Raw genomic sequence first — 18,022 nt, forward strand, 5'->3', positions numbered from 1 at the left:
TCTGGAAATGAGCTGAATGAGAAGTAAATATGCTGCCAAATTAATAACTCTTTTCACTGTGGATGTGCATATTTAAAATGAGCTGTTGAGGTGACTTCGGGGGAAGATCTTCAGAGTGACTGGGTAGCGTAGATCAAGTTTTATGTTTGAAAATTGTGAAATGTCGGGTTTCTGTTAAGAAGACACACTTGAGGCTAAAAAGTATTTCTCCTGGAATTGAAGACTCTTATTATTACTGCTGGGCTATTATAAAGACCGGTAGCTTCTAGTCTGATTACTGAATATGAGTAGGTGTATTTATTTGGGGATGTATCTATTTTTAACTTGGTTTATGTCTTTTCAATAATATCAAGAAACTACTGCTTAACAACAGCATTTCCTTCCACTTCCAACTGTTGTAATGAGTTGATATTTGCCTTGTGTTGCAGCCTTACAACCTTTAACGCTGGCGGTGCTTCAGCTAGCAACGTATGGATTTGAAATGTCTCAGGCATGTTTAGAGCGATCAGAATATTAGTTGTTGTCAGTGCCTTTCTTTCCTGCCAGCTGTGAAGCTGTGCTGATTAGTAGGAAAAGTGTAAAGCTTTTTGAGGGCTGGAAACTGGTGGGGAAGAAGTGGCGTGCAAGGATGAAGTCTTCTGTGGTGTTAATTTTAACTTGCATGCAAATGACTACGCTCAGGATCTGTGTTCAGTTTGATAAAATCATAAGACAACTTCTGGAAGCTGTGCCATTCCAAAAGAAGTTAATTTTAGACTTGGTTTAAAATGCATGTTCGATCCAAATCCACGGGGAATGGTTTTGCTTTGTAGGCTGTAATTTTTGTATAAAGGCTGAAATGCTGCAATATGTTTGCTTCAATACTCTTGTCTTCAGAAACATAGACAATCGACTCGCTGGAGGCTCACTTGTTTTTCAGACAGTTTATAAAATGCTCAAGGTTTTACTTGAATATTTCAGTCTTTCCGTGAACTTTGGCAGTTTAGAACCAAGAAATAGGTGGCTTAGTTTCTTTTTCAATTCGAGAACGTTTGGCCGGCCCCTCTTAGTGACTCAGCGTTGCGGTTGTTTAATTGCTGTGCACAGATGTTTTGGGATATTGCTTGTAGTTGCTGTAAATTTTGCTTGGAAGATTTATATACTTTGCCCATCTGATACACGGAGCATTTCAGCCTGTGATCTAAGCAAGAGATTTATAATTCCAAATGAAATTAAAATACTAATAATATGCACTAATAGGTAGAGGTGATAGTCTATCATTCTGATTGAGCTGGGTCTTATTCAAGGAAATGGCTAGAGATGAGGAGAGGACAGCGGGACTTTTGTCCGTGTTGAAGTGCTTTCTTGAAAGGGACTCTAATATCTTGAGAAGGCTACCTGGTAACGTATAGGATTTTTACTGAAGTATGTATTAAAAAATAATCCAGCACCAAGCCAGGAAACATGAAATTAATTATTACTCTACCCTTAATTGGTTTAGTGGTGGACTTGGTAGTGTTAGGTTAATGGTTGGACTGGATGATCTTAAAGGTCTTTTCCAGACTGAACAATTCTATGATTCGATATGGCGGGAGCCAATTATATAGGCTTTACTTAATTAAAATGTAAGCACAAAGCCCTGTTGAAACCCATTTGCAGTATGAAGCTGCAGACTTAATTACATCCAGTATATTTTGCACTTGATTTTTTGTTCTTTCATATGCTACCTTTGAATTAAAGCAAAAATGTTTACTTTTGTTTATAACTGCTGCCACTCGCTAGTGCCACTTGTTGAAACTTTCCTTCCCGGTTTCAGATAACGTCCCAGAGGAGCTGAAGGACCCGTTTTACATAGATCAGTATGAGCAGGAACACATTAAACCACCCGTCATCAAGCTGCTGCTGTCCAGCGAGCTGTACTGCCGCGTCTGTAGTCTCATTCTGAAGGGGGATCAGGTGGCTGCTCTGCAGGGACACCAGTCGGTGATCCAGGCGCTGTCTCGAAAAGGGATTTACGTCATGGAGAGTGATGATACACCTGTGTCCGAATCGGATCTGGGCTGTGCACCAATCAAAATGGTTAGCTTAATTAAATCCACTTCATGATCATCTTTTTATTTAACACTATTTAAAATAGTTAATGGAATGAAGAGCTCTTGATTTCTAGGTCGCTCAGGAATTTTTCATTTTAAATACAGTTAGAGTATATAATTTTTTTTCTTAAAGGATTTTATTTTTCAATACTCATTGTTTTCTTCTTTTAGAGTTCTCACATGGCAATGATTGATGCTCTTATGATGGCCTATACTGTAGAAATGATCAGCATTGAAAAGGTGGTTGCTAGCGTCAAGCGTTTCTCTACGTTCAGTGCCTCAAAAGAACTGCCCTATGATTTGGAGGATGCAATGGTTTTCTGGATTAACAAGGTAAAACTTGCTTTGAGAAAAGCGTGCCTGGTTCTTATTGTCACTTTTCAGCTTTTTAAAAAGGTTCTGATGAGTGTCTTCCTTCCGTCTTTCTTACCGATGCGTTTCTGTCCTCTTTCCTACTTCGGATGAAGAGAACTGCTTTAATTACTGTGATGTTACTTGTTACCTCAAGTCCAAGGGTAGTTGGGTATAATATCATCCTAATACAGATTATTATTAATGGTATTTGATTCCCTTATTACTGCAGTGTATTCTAATTTCATCTTCTTGCTTGGCTTTCCAAGGTTTCCATATGCATTGGGAAAGAGAATGAGACTAGCAGGGAAATGCAGTTTCTTTTTCTTAGGGATGCTGTAATAACGCTGGTAAATTTTTCAAGGCAAATTATTTTAAAATAAAGAAGAGGATTAAGAATTAAATTAGGAAAACTGTAGAAATTGGGTTCTTTTCAGATGAGCTGCTATGAGGGTTTTTTTTTTTTTCTCAGGTGAAGCATTGTTTTGTGTTAAATAACAGGATAGACTTAATTCTGACTAGATTGAATACACTTAACAGAACTACTGAAACTTTTCAAAGGTTAAGTTACCTTCTGAGTGACAACAGAGTCACATTCCAAAGAGAATGTCTCCTTTGCAAACCCAACATTCCCTTGTTGTGATTATAGCTACTGCTGATAGGAGAGTTGGTCTTGAAAACTGTTGTAACACATTATTCTTTGAACTTTTTGTGTTTGTAGAACAGGGTGACCATTAAGTAAGGGGAGGAGGAAGAAAACTTGACTTGTGGAAGCATGTACTCAGATGTGTTTTTCCTGTGCTATGCCCTTTTAGGTGAACCTTAAAATGAGAGAGATAACGGAGAAAGAGATTAAATTGAAACAGCAGCTAATGGAAAGTCCAGGGCACCAAAAGGTAAAACAAATTTGTCTTCAGTTGTGATTTTGTGTGTTGATGAGTAATGGATTTAAATATAGACATCTCAGTATTTTCTTTGTCAGAGAAATGTGAGGCATCCAGTCCTCGAAACTCCTGAGGTTTTGTGCATGCAATTTGTTTTGTGTCTATCATCAGTGCCCTTCCTTACCTTTCAAGCCCACTGGTATCTTCTGACTTTCCTGTATGTTTCAGTTGGACTAAAATAACGTGTTTCGACTTAAAATAACTTGTATCAACTTTACATGGGTAAATATGACTCAGCTTTCACAGCACAAAATATATATCATATATTTTGAAAGCTCTTGGGGCATATTCATTTTGCATGGGTTAATTGTCTAATGTATATTCAGAGGCTTATTCAAGTTCTATCTAGTAAGCGTACTCTTGGCATTCAAATGTTATATGTGTGTTTGTAGTTTTTGCCACCTTTTTCCCTTGAAATTATATCACAATGCACTAACATTGCAAAATATAATACACTTTCATTTCTGGAGAATGTAAAATAGATCTTGCTTGTTTATCAGCTGAGCTCCCAATTTATGATTTGATAAAGCCTTAAGAAAAACTGCTCTGTTCTTTCCTCAAATTGGCATGTCTGTGCAAAGGGGATAAAAGTGATAAATATGAACAAGGCACAATTGTTTAACTTCCATATTAGTGGCAAAGGGGGTTTTTATGTGCTTTTTATATAAAATAATATCCTTCAGTGACAAGGGGCTAAAGAGCTGTTTAATTTACAAGTTGATTTGTGGTCTGAAGGCTCCCTTTAACTATTTGACTCTATTGACTTTTGGGTCTCATTTTAATATTTTCAAATCTAAATTTCTAGGCTCCAACCCCTCTAAAATATGAAAGTGTTTATTGCTGAACTACATTTTAAGTATTATTGCTTTTAACTTGCATTGCTGATGTTCCTCTCCTATTCCTACATTCCTTTCCTTGCTTCCTGAGCAGTCTCCTTCCAAATGGTATTGGAAATTAGTACCTGTAAGTGAACTACTTTTACACCAGTTGTCATCCACAAAATCATGGCTTTTTAAATTTTCTTCCAAGTGTTTGCTTCCATTACGATGCTTCTTAAACAGTCTTTGGAAAAAAACCAAACTGTGTAAGCTTTTGGGCCATCAGGCTTAGTTTTCATAACATGACTTTCACATACTGTACAGCATATAGCATAATCACTTTGCAGCATTTCAAAATTGTTTCCACAGTGCAGGAGTGAGGGATATGGAGTAGCAGCAAAAAACTAGAAAATTAACAACAGTTGAAATGGTTGCATTTACTGTTTTTGTTGGAAGTAGGCAATTGATCACAGCACTAAGGTGAAATAAAAGCTGGTCGGTTTAAATGGTTGCTTAATCTTTGAATCCATACTTAAGATACCCAGGTGTTTGCAGTACTTCATTAAATAAAGCTCTTGCACTGCTCTTGCACCTGCTCTTGCACAGGTTTGTAAATCTGTCAAAACCAGAACACCGTTATTCATTGAGATGGGGTTAGAAGATTTGACAAAACAGCTTGGACCTGTTATGACAGTTGCTGGAATTGTACCGTAAATTAATGAGACTGAAGCTGGCACAATGGGAGGAAAGACAGAATTAACATTTTACATAGCGGAACAAAATACTTATTTTCTTGATGGTGAAGTGTGAAAATGGAATATCAATTCCGCTATATATAAAAAAAATAATAAAATTATACTTGTAGTCTCCAAGCCTTCTTGCTTTTGGCTGAGTTTCCTGGTTTTATTTCAACTTGCAGAGATTTTTCTTTGTTCCTTTGCTTTCCTTAGCCTTGATACCCTTTGTCCTGCACTTGCTGGATTCGGTGGTTTTCATTTTCTCTCTGGGAAGATCAGAGCTGTCGTCTTGGTTGCGAATTCCAAAGAGCAGTACTCTTGGAAAAGGCAGGCGTGATCGGGTAGTCACCTGCCCCACAATCTCTCTGCCTTTCCACAGAGAGCTCAGTCCCGCTCCTCTGCCTCACAATCCTTTAGTTGTTTCTACCAAATGTATGGACCGCAGTAAAAACTTTAAATATCTGAAATAAAGGAAATTCAAGTGGGGACCTGCAGGCTAGTAAAATCTGTGACAGAGCCCTGTCTTCCAGCCTCATTTAATGACCTGCACCAGTATGTAATGAAGTATTGACCTAGTGCTTATCACTTACATTCTGGAGTGCTTAAAGATCGCATCTGTATTTGAGGCACACATTTGATAGCCTTTCGAGGAAGTTGAGTAGGTTTGTGTTTTGTTTAAAGAGACAACTGGGTGAGAGGAGAAGAAACTACAGGAATGGAATTGACTTGCAGGGTATCATTGAGCAAGTTGGTGGTAAAGGAAGGAGTAAATAGAGGTTATCTCACTGCTAGTCCAGTACCACTTAGATTATACTGGTTTACTGACAGATTTTGCAGCCTCCATAGCAGTTTGTCACACTGTGTCACTTCAGTATTTCGTTTGTGATTTTTTTTTTGTTTTTAAATATAGAGTTATCTCTCTCTAGTAGCACCTATTTCTGCACTTTAAGGCATACAAATGTCATTGAATTGTATGCATGGGGGGGAGGAACAAACCGCAAAACTCTGCTTAGAATATAAGAAAGCATTCAGAATTTTCAGTGTAAAAGACTTGAATAGTGAAGAGAATAACAGTTGAGAAAAAAATAAGAAATTAAATTAAGTCCATAAAAAACCCCAACCCCTCCTTGATGACAAACCTGTGGGATTTTATCAAAGCTAAAATAAAGAAGGAATTCTTCCAGATTTTAGTTCTCGGTATTGACTGTAGTTGGTTTAAATTCCATTTAAGCCTATTGAAAAGGAAATACTTGTATCTGCTTTAAATACAGGAGGAATTAAAGTTTTAAAAGAAATTTTTGAAGTTTGTCTTTAATATGCTTAGTTCGACTGAGTGGATAAATGATGAACCTTTAAGCTAACCAGTTCACCTTAGTGTGCTTACTTATTTTGTCAGACTTCATGACCACATTTCCCGCGCATAATGGATGTTGCTAATGCATTTGATTTGTTTCTTGTGTGAATAATCACCATTGTATATCTCGCTATTTCTTTTTGTGTAAGCCTGATCTGATGCATGCCATATCGTACTGCATGCTGGAACCAGTGGAATATGCTCGTGTGGTACAGTATGATTCACATTCCATTACATATTTGTGGAGTGCTCCAGGCTGAGGAAAAAAAAAAAAAAATTGCACCTGGTAAAAGGAGAGGGGAAAAATAGCATTAGCATATAGAGATAGCTTTTAGAGTTACTTGCTTTTGCCAGGGAAGCTTAACATAGCATGTTTATATTTGTGCAAAATAAATAAATGAAACAAGTCCTTATTACTCTGATTATAAGTGATCTTCGTTCCTTTGAACAGATTTTTTCTCAGCCTGCGCTATCCTAAATTGACACATATGAGTATGCGTGTGTTCGTGTAGAGCTTTCCCAGGTTGTCTAGGAAAGTGTGTGATACCATTGGTAAAATCCAGCTTTCCTCTGATGATTAAATACATTCTCTGTATATCTGCATGTTAGGCCAGCGCATCAGTCAAGACAGTTAGATGCTGACTAATACTAATGCACTAAGGTGTAAAAGGAATCTTTTTCCAACGCTGAAAGGTATTTCTGCTAGGTTCTGTAGCGTATTGTTCTTTTGCTTGCCCAATGACTTTGCTGCTCAAACTTAGATACAGACTTCTAGTCTAGCTAGCATGTGGATGCTTAGTAAATATCAACACTAAAACTTTTCTTGCAAAAAGTTGCAAGAAGCAATGCCAAGATTTGTTCTTTAGTTGACTGGCTTTAGCTACTCTTCAGCTGTGCTCCAAATTGTGTGAGGGCTAGGGGGTGGTTTGCAGAGGAGGTTGATAATGGTCTGTACTGAAATCAAGGAGAGTTTTGCCGCCATGGATTTCAAAGGCCTACTTGCTCCTCTTGCTGACCATTTTTGGAAAAGGCTGTGGATTTTTTTTCTTCTGCATGACATTAGTATTTTATACTGGCTTGCCAGATGTACAATGTTCCGAATCTGTCTGAGAGAACTTTGCTGTCTGTGGACATGGTGGCAAGTCTGGATGTAGGTAATGTATGAGAAATCACTAGCTCATCTGAATTATTTTTTGCTGTGTGTGGTTTCGGGTTTTTTTTCCCCCAAGCTTTAAGTATTTTCATGCAGTTACCTGTGTCTCTTTCTTTGGATCTGCTGCATTCATGCATCTGTGTGGAAGGATTTTGACTTAAATTGCTTGTAATAAGTTAAAATGTGTGAATGAAGCTAGGAATTCAGCAGTGCAGTTTGCTTCCAGGTATGAGGAGAATGATTAAAAGGGAAGCACCATATTCTTCAGAATTGGCTTCCATTGAGAGAAAAGTATAACCTTGTAAATTGTTTTTGACTTAGCAGAATGCTATAAATGATCCACCGTAAAGAGTTTTCGGTGCTTAACAAAAATTCCTTTTTTTTTTAATTTTCTTTTTCTTAGCATCCTCTGAACGCTTGTCTTCTTTTGTTAGGTGCGTTACCGCAGAGACCATCTTTCAAGTAGGCAATTACCTTACTTTCCTTTGCTTGAAGACTTGATGAAGGATGGTAGCGATGGTGCTGCTCTTCTAGCCGTGATACACTATTATTGTCCAGAGCAAATGAAACTAGATGGTATGTAATAAAGGTTTCTTAAAACAAACAAACAAACAAACTTTCTTCAGTCTTTGAAAGTTGAGCTAGAAATACGTTCTCAAAAATGCAACGCATCTAACAGGTAGTTAGTCAGGTCACATATGGAATCTGCATCAGTGTATTTAAAAAGTAACCTCTCTTTGATTTTGATTTTTTTTTTTTTTTTTTACTTAGAGTATTTAGAAGGCTCTGCTCTGTATATTATGAGCTACAAAATAATCCTTTCTTTCATAGATCTAGATGATATGGCTTTCTTTGTTCAAATAACTGAGCTTGGTTTCAGTAGACCATAAAAAAGGAATATATGTCTGCTCCTGTTAGCTGATAATTCTCATGTTCTTCTGTAGGAGTACATAATTTGACATTTTAAAGTCTAGATTGTAAAATAGTTTCTCCTGGTCTTCAGCAATTGTCACTCTTCAGCATGGCAAACATGAGTTCTCTTTCCCAGAAACTGTTCTTAATAATTCAATGTCCTTGTTGCATTTAACTTCTACAAATCAACGTTTTGTATTGGTTTTTAAATTCTCAGATATGTTGTACCTTGCAGAGCTCCTGAATGTTTTCAGAAGGAACCAGCACTGTGAACTCTAGGAGTAACCTTTTATTATTTGCAAATCGAGGTGTCTGGTTTTAATTGCTTCTGTATTTTGTCATTATGTGTGTTCTTTGTAGCCTGCTTACCTTTTCTGTCACTGTGATAGACAGAAGCCTATATGGGTTATAAAATGAATGCAAAATTGATACTGTTTTATTTGTGTTTTTATTCCTCCTTTTCCTATCCCTCTGGTATTTAACAGGTAGAGAAATGTCACTGGTAGCCAATAAATATTAAATGACGGTGTGTAAGCAGTCTGTCAAGTTCCTGTATGTAGCGTTTCTGTTGGTTGTGGATGGAAGGTTAATACATTCGAATAGTGTTGTAACTTACTCATCTTTCTCACCTTTCTAGATATTTGTTTGAAGGAGGTAACATCAATTGCAGACAGCCTCTATAATATTCAACTTTTGAGAGAATTCTCAAATGAATATCTAAACAAATGCTTTTACCTCACGTTGGAGGACATGTTATATGCTCCTTTGGTTTTAAAGGTAAGAAACGTGATGAAGGATATATTTTTAAATAAAATGTGGGTAAATCACAAGTGTTTTGTTATTGTGAGGTGTGTTTTTTCTTTTTTTCTGTTTCAGCCTAATGTCATGGTATACATTGCGGAACTCTTCTGGTGGTTTGAGAATGTCAAACCAGACTTTGTACAACCAAGAGATATTCAGGAAATAAAAGATGGTAAGTTTTTAACTCTTGATAAATGTTAGCATGTTATTTAAAAAATACCTACGTTACAATTAAAGCGTTCCACAGCCGTGTTTCCTTTGGAGTTTTGTTTCTACCCAAAGTTTGTGCTTGCTGGGGATCTTTGAAAGCAGTAAAAATGGAAGGAAGGTTAGTCCTAGATCCACTTGAGTTCCAATTTTTTTGAATGAGATCGATAGGTAATGTTTTTCCCTAAAACCACTGATTAGTTACTTTGAACTTTCTTTCCATTAAGGTCACCACAAGATACGTGTTTTAAATAAAGACTCATATTTAAGGTTTCATTTTAGTGTTGTGTCGTGAAGTTTTCATTCTACTGCAATCTGAAAACTTCCCGTTCTATTTTGTTATTTGAATGGCTAGTATAGGTTGTGTTAATGTTATAAATATATGCACAGTTAAAACAGTGTTGCAGCAGAAGAGCAGTCGTCCGCCTGTTCCTATTTCCAATGCAACTAAGCGAAGTTTCATGGCTAGCCCTGCTAGTTCAAGTCCAGCAGACTTGCAGCCCTCGGCTCAGACAGGCCCTGAAGCTTGCAGTAGGTACTACCTGCACCCTGAGGAGCCTGACTATCTGTAAGTCTGTTTTCATGTTGTTTAGACTGATCTGCAATTTATGCTTCCATTTGGATAACCTAGAAATTTCTGCTGCTAAACGTTTGATTTTGCTACAAACTGAGTGCATTTGAGTTGTGTGCAGTCTCTAAAGTACTGTCAGTTCTCAAGTATAAAGAAACGCTTTGCACTATTATGTTTAATCTTTGTTTGGCAAATGCCAATAAGCCCCGCCAGTAAACGTCACCATTGCGTGGTAGAAGTTAGTCTAACTTATTGGGAAAAAAAATGTGAAACGTGAAAACTGTTGAAGCCGCTCATCTTTACTAGCCTTATTCTATAACTGGTGATAAGAAGACAAACTTAAATAGGATCTAACATACAGGAAGGTTAATGACAAGGTTTTTCAGCTGACCTAAGTTTGATAAGTTATTTCAGCCCTTTGTCTCTAATGTACTGTTTACATAAGCTACACTTTAAATCTGCTGTATTTAAAACAGTTTGATTTCAGGTATTAGGTTTATTTTTTGTATTGTTACATGTGAAAATGTTTTCTTCTCTTTAACTTCTTTAACATTAAAATTAATGATGTGTTATTGCATTCTAAAGAGGACGGGGGTAACTATTACTAGTGTAACTTCACAACTATATAATTTCTCTCATTATTGAAAAAAAAATTCTTGTAGTAATGGATTTTTGCTTTTCTGAATTAGTGGCAAAGGAGGAAGCCCTGCCTTTAGCCCTTCCCATCCACTGCTCCCTTTGAGACAAAAGCAACAAAAATCTTTACAGGGAGAAGACAGCCCTGGTAAGTCTACCTTGAATTTGCATTTCAACAGGCAATGACCATCAATGTCAATACAGTAACAAATAAAAAAATGTAAGTTCATATATGTGAATGATATAAAATTGAATTCAGATGCAGTCAGTCAAGTGGTAAGCATGTTTAGTTTGAGTAACTCATCTTTGTTTGCATTAAAAGATTTTAAAGATCTTTTAAGAAAGGTACTGGATTTAAAAATTTTTTTTCTCTCACAAATGAGCTTATATCTCAGAGTCTCAAGTGCAAGAAATTAAGACTAATAATGTCAATTCTGTGAAAAGAAAGGAAAAAGCCACTTGTCAAATCTTCATAAGACTAGCAAAAGTTTTAGGCAGTAAGATTGTCACCAGAATGACAAACTCACGCTAATACTTGACATATTTTGCCTGAACATTTTCTTTAAATACTGAAAATCTAGGTGTTACACTTACACAGAGATGCTCAGAACTTCTTTTCTTTTATCGGCTGAGGTACCAACCAGATGTTCCAGCTGCTTAGGCTCTAATAACATGCAATGAGAACTTTTTTCCTTTCTTTGCTTTTTTCTTCTCTTTTTTTTTTGAGGTGGGGGGTGCTGATGGGAAAAGCAAATTGAACAGTTTCATGTTTGGAAATCCAACAGTCAGATATGTAGATGTGGTCACTTTTCATTGTATTTTTTTTCAGGCTTTGACTGTCTGTCTGTCTTTGGTTAATATTTCAGCAAATCTATTTTCTGCTGCCATCTTTTGGTGAAAGAGTTTATTATATTTGCTATTAAATAAAGTAAAAGTGCTAGTTTAAGGACCATTTCTAAACCGTTAACAATTTAAAAAATATTTCAGGTCATCGGCATCGTTCTAATTCTCTGACCCGTGTTGACGGGCAGCCACGAGGTTCAGTTCTTGCATGGCCAGAGAGGAAACCCAGGTAACAGATGCATTTAAGTATTAAAATTACTGCTTAATGAAAGGGTACTGTGACAATTTCATTGTAGTAATGTGGTATCACTGCCTTAGAACTGGACTGAGAGTCACTTAATTTTGTTTTCTTTTAATGTACATTTTCAGAGATGACTGATTTTAGGGTTGCAATGGAAAATACTTTTAAACATGATTTTCAGTAACCGCTGTTGAAGATTTCAGTGTCTGAAGTTGCTATTTAGTATTGCTGTTCACTTTCGGAACAGGATACGTTTTTCAAATGGAGCAAAAATTTTAGCTGTCTGTATCATAGTCCTTAGTTCAACAAATTGTAACTTTTTGTGCTTAAGTGTCAGTAGACTGTTCTTATGTTTTCTAGGCCTCTGTCTCAGCCAACACCATTTGCTCTTCATCATTCTGCTAGTAGTGATGTGGACCCTGGGTCTGGTGATAGCATTAGTCTGGCCAGATCAATCAGCAAAGACAGTCTTGCTTCAAACATTGTTAATGTAACTCCAAAAAATCAGCCCCATCCTCCATCAGTGAAAACTAACGGGAAGAGCTTGCTGAACAATGTTGAAATCGAGGATGAAGATGAAGAGCTTATTGCAATAATCAGAGCTGAAGAAAGGCCAAACCGTGGTGATCTTGAATTGCAGAATGCATCAGCCAGGGTGCCCAGCATAGTTGCAGCTGCGTGGTCTCCAAAAACAAGCAGCGAGACTTCAGAAAGCAAACCAGAGAGTTTTTACTTGGAGCCTTTAATGCCTGCAGTTCTAAAACCAGCAAAGGAAAAACAGATAATCAATAAAGAGGATGAATGTGGGGAGGGGAAACAAAGGAGTTTTATAACAAAGAGATTAAATGAGGCACACTTGCCTTTGATCCGCAAGAAAACAAATAGCAGTCATGGTGACCATGACCTCAATAGGACTTTTACTCCAATTTCTAGTTCTGATTTCACTCCAGTTGCAGATCCCAGTACTGCAGACTCGATGGCACTGGTGGAGGCAGGGTTAGAAGCTTCCAGACCTTTGGCTAGTAGCAGTTTAGATCCTTCCACTCAAGAGCTATCCACTGGAGGATTTTTTCTTCATGCTGCTAAATCTGATGATGACATAGCAAGTAAAGTCAACGTAAGTTATGTGAAAAGTCTCAATTCGCATGTTCCAGATACTACATGGATTATGGTGAGACAGGACTCTGATTCAGATCTCTTAGACATAGAAGATGCTGAACAGGATTTGGTAGTCATAGATGACCATCCTATAGTCGCTAAATACATTGGTGAGGAAGAATCGGCAAAATTGCAAGAAGATATGAAGGTAAAAGAACATGAAGATAAGGATGATGCTAGTGGACGTTCCAGCCCATGTTTGAGTACAATTTCTCAAGTTAGCAGTGTGTCAATGACTAGTGGGAGTGTCCGAATGACCAATTTCGCAGAACGAAAGCTTCAGAGACTTAATAGCTATGAAACAAAGTCCAGCACAAGCAGTTCACAAAAGACCACACCAGATGGTTCAGAAAGCTGCCCAGCACCATTGACCACATGGAAACAAAAGCGAGAACAAAGCCCCAACAGACAAAATAAAGATAATGTTAATCTTTTAGCTTCTGAATTGGTGCAGCTTCATATGCAGTTGGAAGAGAAACGAAGGGCAATAGAAGCTCAGAAGAAGAAGATGGAAGCCTTGTCAGCAAGGCAGCGACTAAAATTGGGCAAGGCAGCTTTCTTGCATGTTGTTAAAAAAGGGAAATCTCCTGATGTTCCACAACCACTTAAACCAGAACACTTTGCAAAAGAATATTCTCGGCACAATGGTGAAGACTTAGATGAAGTTGCTTTGGGTTCCAAATCCGAGGAGTTTCTTGTGAAAGAGGAGGAGAGAGAAGAAATGCTTAATGATTCTCCAGAAATAACAAAAGTAAAAATGCAAGAAAGCATAGCTTTTGCTGAGCAACATAAGCCAAAAGACTCGGCTGCTATACATGATTTGGAAAAAAGTAAAATTATTTCTGTTGCCCTCCTAGAAGACAACGTTACCGAGGTGGATATAAATGAATGTGATCTTTCTATTGAAAAACTAAATGAAACAATCAGTACGCTTCAGCAGGCTATATTAAAGATTTCTCAGCAACAGGAACTACTTATGAAATCTCCATCAGTGCCATCACCAGGAACCAGAAGTAACTCTCAGGACCAAAAGGTAAAACCATCGATTCATTTTGTTGAGCCTCTGTCTCCAACTGGAATGAACAGTCTTCGTAAACCGCCTCGATTTGGTCAAGGAAGGAGTCCTCGATCGGGAAGACCTGCTGATCTGAAAGTCACTAAAGACAGACAACAAAATTCAGCACGTGTTAAAACCCCAACACAAAGTCTAGAAACCTTACCACATTTAAGACCATTTCCATCCAATAGCTTGTCAAAGACACCAACAGAAATCAGCTTGGAAAATAGTCCCGATCATGGAATGGGTTCGCAAGAAAAGTGTTTCTTTGATACGTATAGACTTCATGATGAGAGCAATCAAAGGGCACTTGTTCTCTCCACCTCCAAAGATGCAAATATTATTTCGGAAATGAGCAGAGAGGTGAATAACAGCTTCAAGGAAACAGGGTTGAATTCTTCTGATGGCTCAGGAAAAGAAAATGTCCCCATGGATGAGCCACTGAGAAGCAAGGCTAATCTCATTGAAGTAGACTTGTCTGACTTGAAAGCTCCAGATGAAGGAGAACTTGAAAACCAGGATAGCTCTACGGATATAATTAGTGAAGGCGATCAGAAATCTGGTGTGGGTTTTTTCTTCAAGGTAAATATATTACCTTTGTATATTTGGTTATTGTTACACATTTGCCCAGCTTTAGAACTTCTTTTTTCCACTTCAGTCTTCTGGGGGAAAGCAGTACATTCTGGTTGCAATATTAGGATTTTTAAAAACTGCACTGAAAAGAATTGCTTGTGGAGAAAAAGGGTTTTGACTTAATGTATGCAATCCTGGCTCTTGTTTACTTTACTAGGAGCCAGGATTAACCTTGCTTTTCTTCTCTTTCCCTTTGTTTTTTTCTATCTGAGAAACAGACAAATGTACAAACATGTTGTAAACACTTAGCACAAAAGAATCACAGAATGCAATGGGAAGAATTTACTGTTTTGAAATCCCAGCTTTCTGTGAACCTTTATTGACTGAAAAAAAATTCTGATGGAGCACGGGTGTCTGGTAAAAGTCTGCTGAATGGGTTTTAAAACTTGTCAGGGAGTTGAGAGTCTGAACTGGTATTTTTTGGCATTTGCACCCAAATTTCTCTGACTTTGAATAGCCTATCAGCCTAAAAGTCAAAGGCTCTTGACTTTTTTTGGAGAGTTTAGTTGTATAGCTGTAGATGCAAGTAAAAAAGATGTGTCTGCACCTTCTAGTGAAGTTCAGAACTGCTATCGGAACATTTGGTATCTTCATTTGTTAGCAGTGATTATTGTAAATACCTCAAATGTGCTGACATGACAATACTTTTTTAAAATTTCTGGTTCGAGAAAGTTGAGCTAGGCTGTCTCAATCTCGGCGAATTTGACTTCTGCTTTTGTGTGGTATGATTAATACTGACTCAAAGGTTATCATTATGCTGGGGTTTTGTGCTGTCTGTCCTAGCCCACATGGTAGTTGCATTGTACTTTGCAGTTGTAGAAGGTTTTGTGCTGGTTAGGTCATACTTAAAAACAAGTTAGTCAGATGAGACTTTTTTTTTTTCTTCCTCCTCACAGACTTAAGGGAACGCTAAAACTGTCTCTTAAATTATTCTTGAGCAACAAAAAGTTCAATACAGTTCTCATCAATTCTAAAAATGTAAAGATTTCCAGAAGTAATAGCTTATGTTTTCCTAAAATCTTTATGGAATCCTCAGCAATCTTGTGATGTCCAGCTTAATATATTTTCTTCTATTCTTTAAAACTCTGTCCCTATGAATTTTGCAGGATGAACAGAAAGCAGAAGATGAGCTCGCGAAAAAACGTGCGGCGTTCCTTTTAAAACAGCAGCGCAAAGCTGAGGAGGCTCGGATTCGGAAACAGCAGTTGGAGGCTGAAGTTGAACAAAAAAGAGATGAAGCTCGGTAATAACATGTAGAAAAGAATACTTCCTTTTATCTTTAAGATGAGGAAAGTTTTTATATGTTGAACACTACATGTTTGCTTTTCAGTCGCAAAGCTGAGGAGGACCGAATACGGAAAGAAGAGGAGAAGGCTCGAAGAGAACTTATCAAACAAGAATATCTAAGGAAAAAACAGCAGCAAATTTTGGAGGAGCAAGGGCTTGGAAAGCCCAAATCAAAGCCCAAAAAACCCAGGCCGAAGTCGGTCCATCGTGAAGAATCTTACAGTGATTCAGGGACAAAGTGTTCTTCCACACGTAAGGATTTTGATTTGTTTGCTCTCACTGAGTCTGCAAATCCGCTTTAACAAAACGCGTTTCACATTTGCTCTTCTGTTTTGTAGCTGACAATTTGAGCAGTGCTCAGTCTGGTTCCAGTCTTTCTCTGGCCTCAGCAGCAACAACTGAACCTGAAAGTGTACACTCTGGTGGCACACCATCTCAGAGGTAAAGAGATTAGTTTTATTTTTTTTTACTGTGTTATGAAATAATGTTGGGATTCAGTGTTGTTTGCTTCACTTCACTGGCATAGAGGCACAATAGTAATTAGTGAGTTCATTTCTATTTTATGTGGCTGCCAACTCCGATGTTCTGTACAAACTTGCAATTTTGTTTTCTCCTAAAGGAATTAACAGAATTTTTCTTTGATAATCTAGCAGGGAGAATTGGACTGTTTTGGGGGAGGAAAAGGAACAATAGCCTGTTCCATTCAGGGCCAGTGACTGGTGAATTTCTTTAGATTGGAGGGGGAAAAAAACCCACATCTTGGTATATCTTTTTTATTTTATTTTATTTGTTTTCCCCAACAGAGTTGAATCTATGGAGTCCTTACCAATACTGAGCAGAAATCCGAGCAGAAACACAGAAAGAGATTGGGAGAATGCTTCAACAGCATCTTCTATTGCTTCAGTGGCAGAATACACGGGTGACTATTTTGTTTTAGTCTGAGCATTTGTTACGAATAGCAGGTCATAAAAAGCTGTGCTATATTTGATGTGACGCATTGCTATTTTTGAGAAGCTGTCAGGTGTATTTTGTTCTGTTTAATATCTCTAAAAATAAGTTACTGTAGAAAAATATTTAAGGGGTTTTTTTTTCACTTTGAATGAAAATCTTAATGTTCATAAATGTAGGGCAAATAATTTTTACTTATTTATTTTCCTTAGGTCCAAAATTATTTAAGGAGCCCAGCAGCAAATCAAACAAACCGATTATTCACAACGCTATATCTCATTGCTGTCTTGCTGGAAAAGTGAATGAACCGCATAAGAATTCAATATTAGAGGTAAACATTAAAATACAGAATTATTAATGCACTCAAAATGTATCTGTAATCCTCATTTCGTAATCCCACTGATGCATTGTAGTGAATGCTGTTTCCTAAAACGCTCCTGTATTGAGAATCCTTTACTTCCCGTGACTGTATGGACTTACAGAAAACACGGTCCTGTATTAAAAGTTCAACTCGTAAGTTTATAGAAGGGGTGAAAATCATAGTTACTGATCTAGTGGTTCAAAAAAACCTTTAAACACTTATTCAGCTATATGTGAAAGCTTAAAGCTGGGCATAATACGGGAATTTTCACTGTGAACAATCTATGCATATGCTTGTTTACTTTTAATGCAGGAACTAGAAAAATGTGATGCCAACCACTACATCATTTTGTTCCGTGACGCCGGCTGCCAGTTTAGAGCACTTTATTGCTACTATCCTGACACTGAAGAGATCTACAAGCTGACTGGAACAGGGCCAAAGAGCATCACCAAGAAAATGATTGACAAACTTTATAAGTACAGTTCGGACAGAAAACAGTTTAACGTGATTCCCGCCAAAACCATGTCGGTCAGCGTGGATGCTCTTACTATTCATAACCACTTGTGGCAAGCCAAGCGACCTGCAGTGCCAAAGAAGACTCAGACTCATAAATGACACTGAGTTTTGGGGGAGAAGATTGCTGAATGGGATTGCATCGAAAGAAGACATGTTTACCATTTTCCTCCAGTTCGGTATGAAATGTGCAGAACCATAAACATTTTTTAAGAAGCTTCTAGACAGAAACCGTGGATGCAAGTTATTAAGAATGAAGGAACGTTGCCAGTGTTTTCTTTATGAATGATAAATCTGCTGTTACACCCAATGCTAACTACTGTGGCTTTCAACTGATGAGGGACTGTGCATGTAGCAAGATCTTTAAGAAGTGGATTCCCTTTTACTTGAAGCTTTTCATCGGTACAAATTTGGAATAACTTACT

General features: G+C 37.5%; 1 protein-coding gene across 3 annotated transcripts; it reads left to right on the forward strand.

The window, feature by feature from the left end:
• The first annotated feature begins 2,006 nt into the window (after nt 1–2,006).
• On the forward strand, nt 2,007–17,699 carry CAMSAP1 (calmodulin regulated spectrin associated protein 1). Of its 3 annotated transcripts, none has more exons than XM_075716113.1 (17): nt 2,007–2,058; nt 2,244–2,405; nt 3,239–3,319; nt 4,298–4,330; nt 7,864–8,005; nt 8,979–9,118; nt 9,218–9,314; nt 9,740–9,917; nt 10,610–10,704; nt 11,544–11,628; nt 12,001–14,437; nt 15,595–15,731; nt 15,819–16,027; nt 16,114–16,216; nt 16,579–16,694; nt 16,936–17,054; nt 17,397–17,699. In XM_075716113.1, the coding sequence occupies exons 1-17, from the start codon at nt 2,056–2,058 to the stop codon at nt 17,697–17,699; spliced, it is 4,440 nt and encodes a 1,479-aa protein (XP_075572228.1). In that variant the 5' UTR covers nt 2,007–2,055. The 3 variants fall into 3 exon arrangements, with proteins under 3 accessions (XP_075572228.1, XP_075572229.1, XP_009489245.2); XM_075716114.1 differs by lacking the exon at nt 4,298–4,330 and adding an exon at nt 6,426–6,485; XM_009490970.2 differs by lacking the exon at nt 4,298–4,330.
• Nucleotides 17,700–18,022: the final 323 nt, after the last annotated feature.

The sequence above is a fragment of the Pelecanus crispus genome, chromosome 9, assembly GCF_030463565.1.
Source record: "Pelecanus crispus isolate bPelCri1 chromosome 9, bPelCri1.pri, whole genome shotgun sequence".
Classification (NCBI taxonomy): Eukaryota; Metazoa; Chordata; class Aves; order Pelecaniformes; family Pelecanidae; genus Pelecanus; species Pelecanus crispus.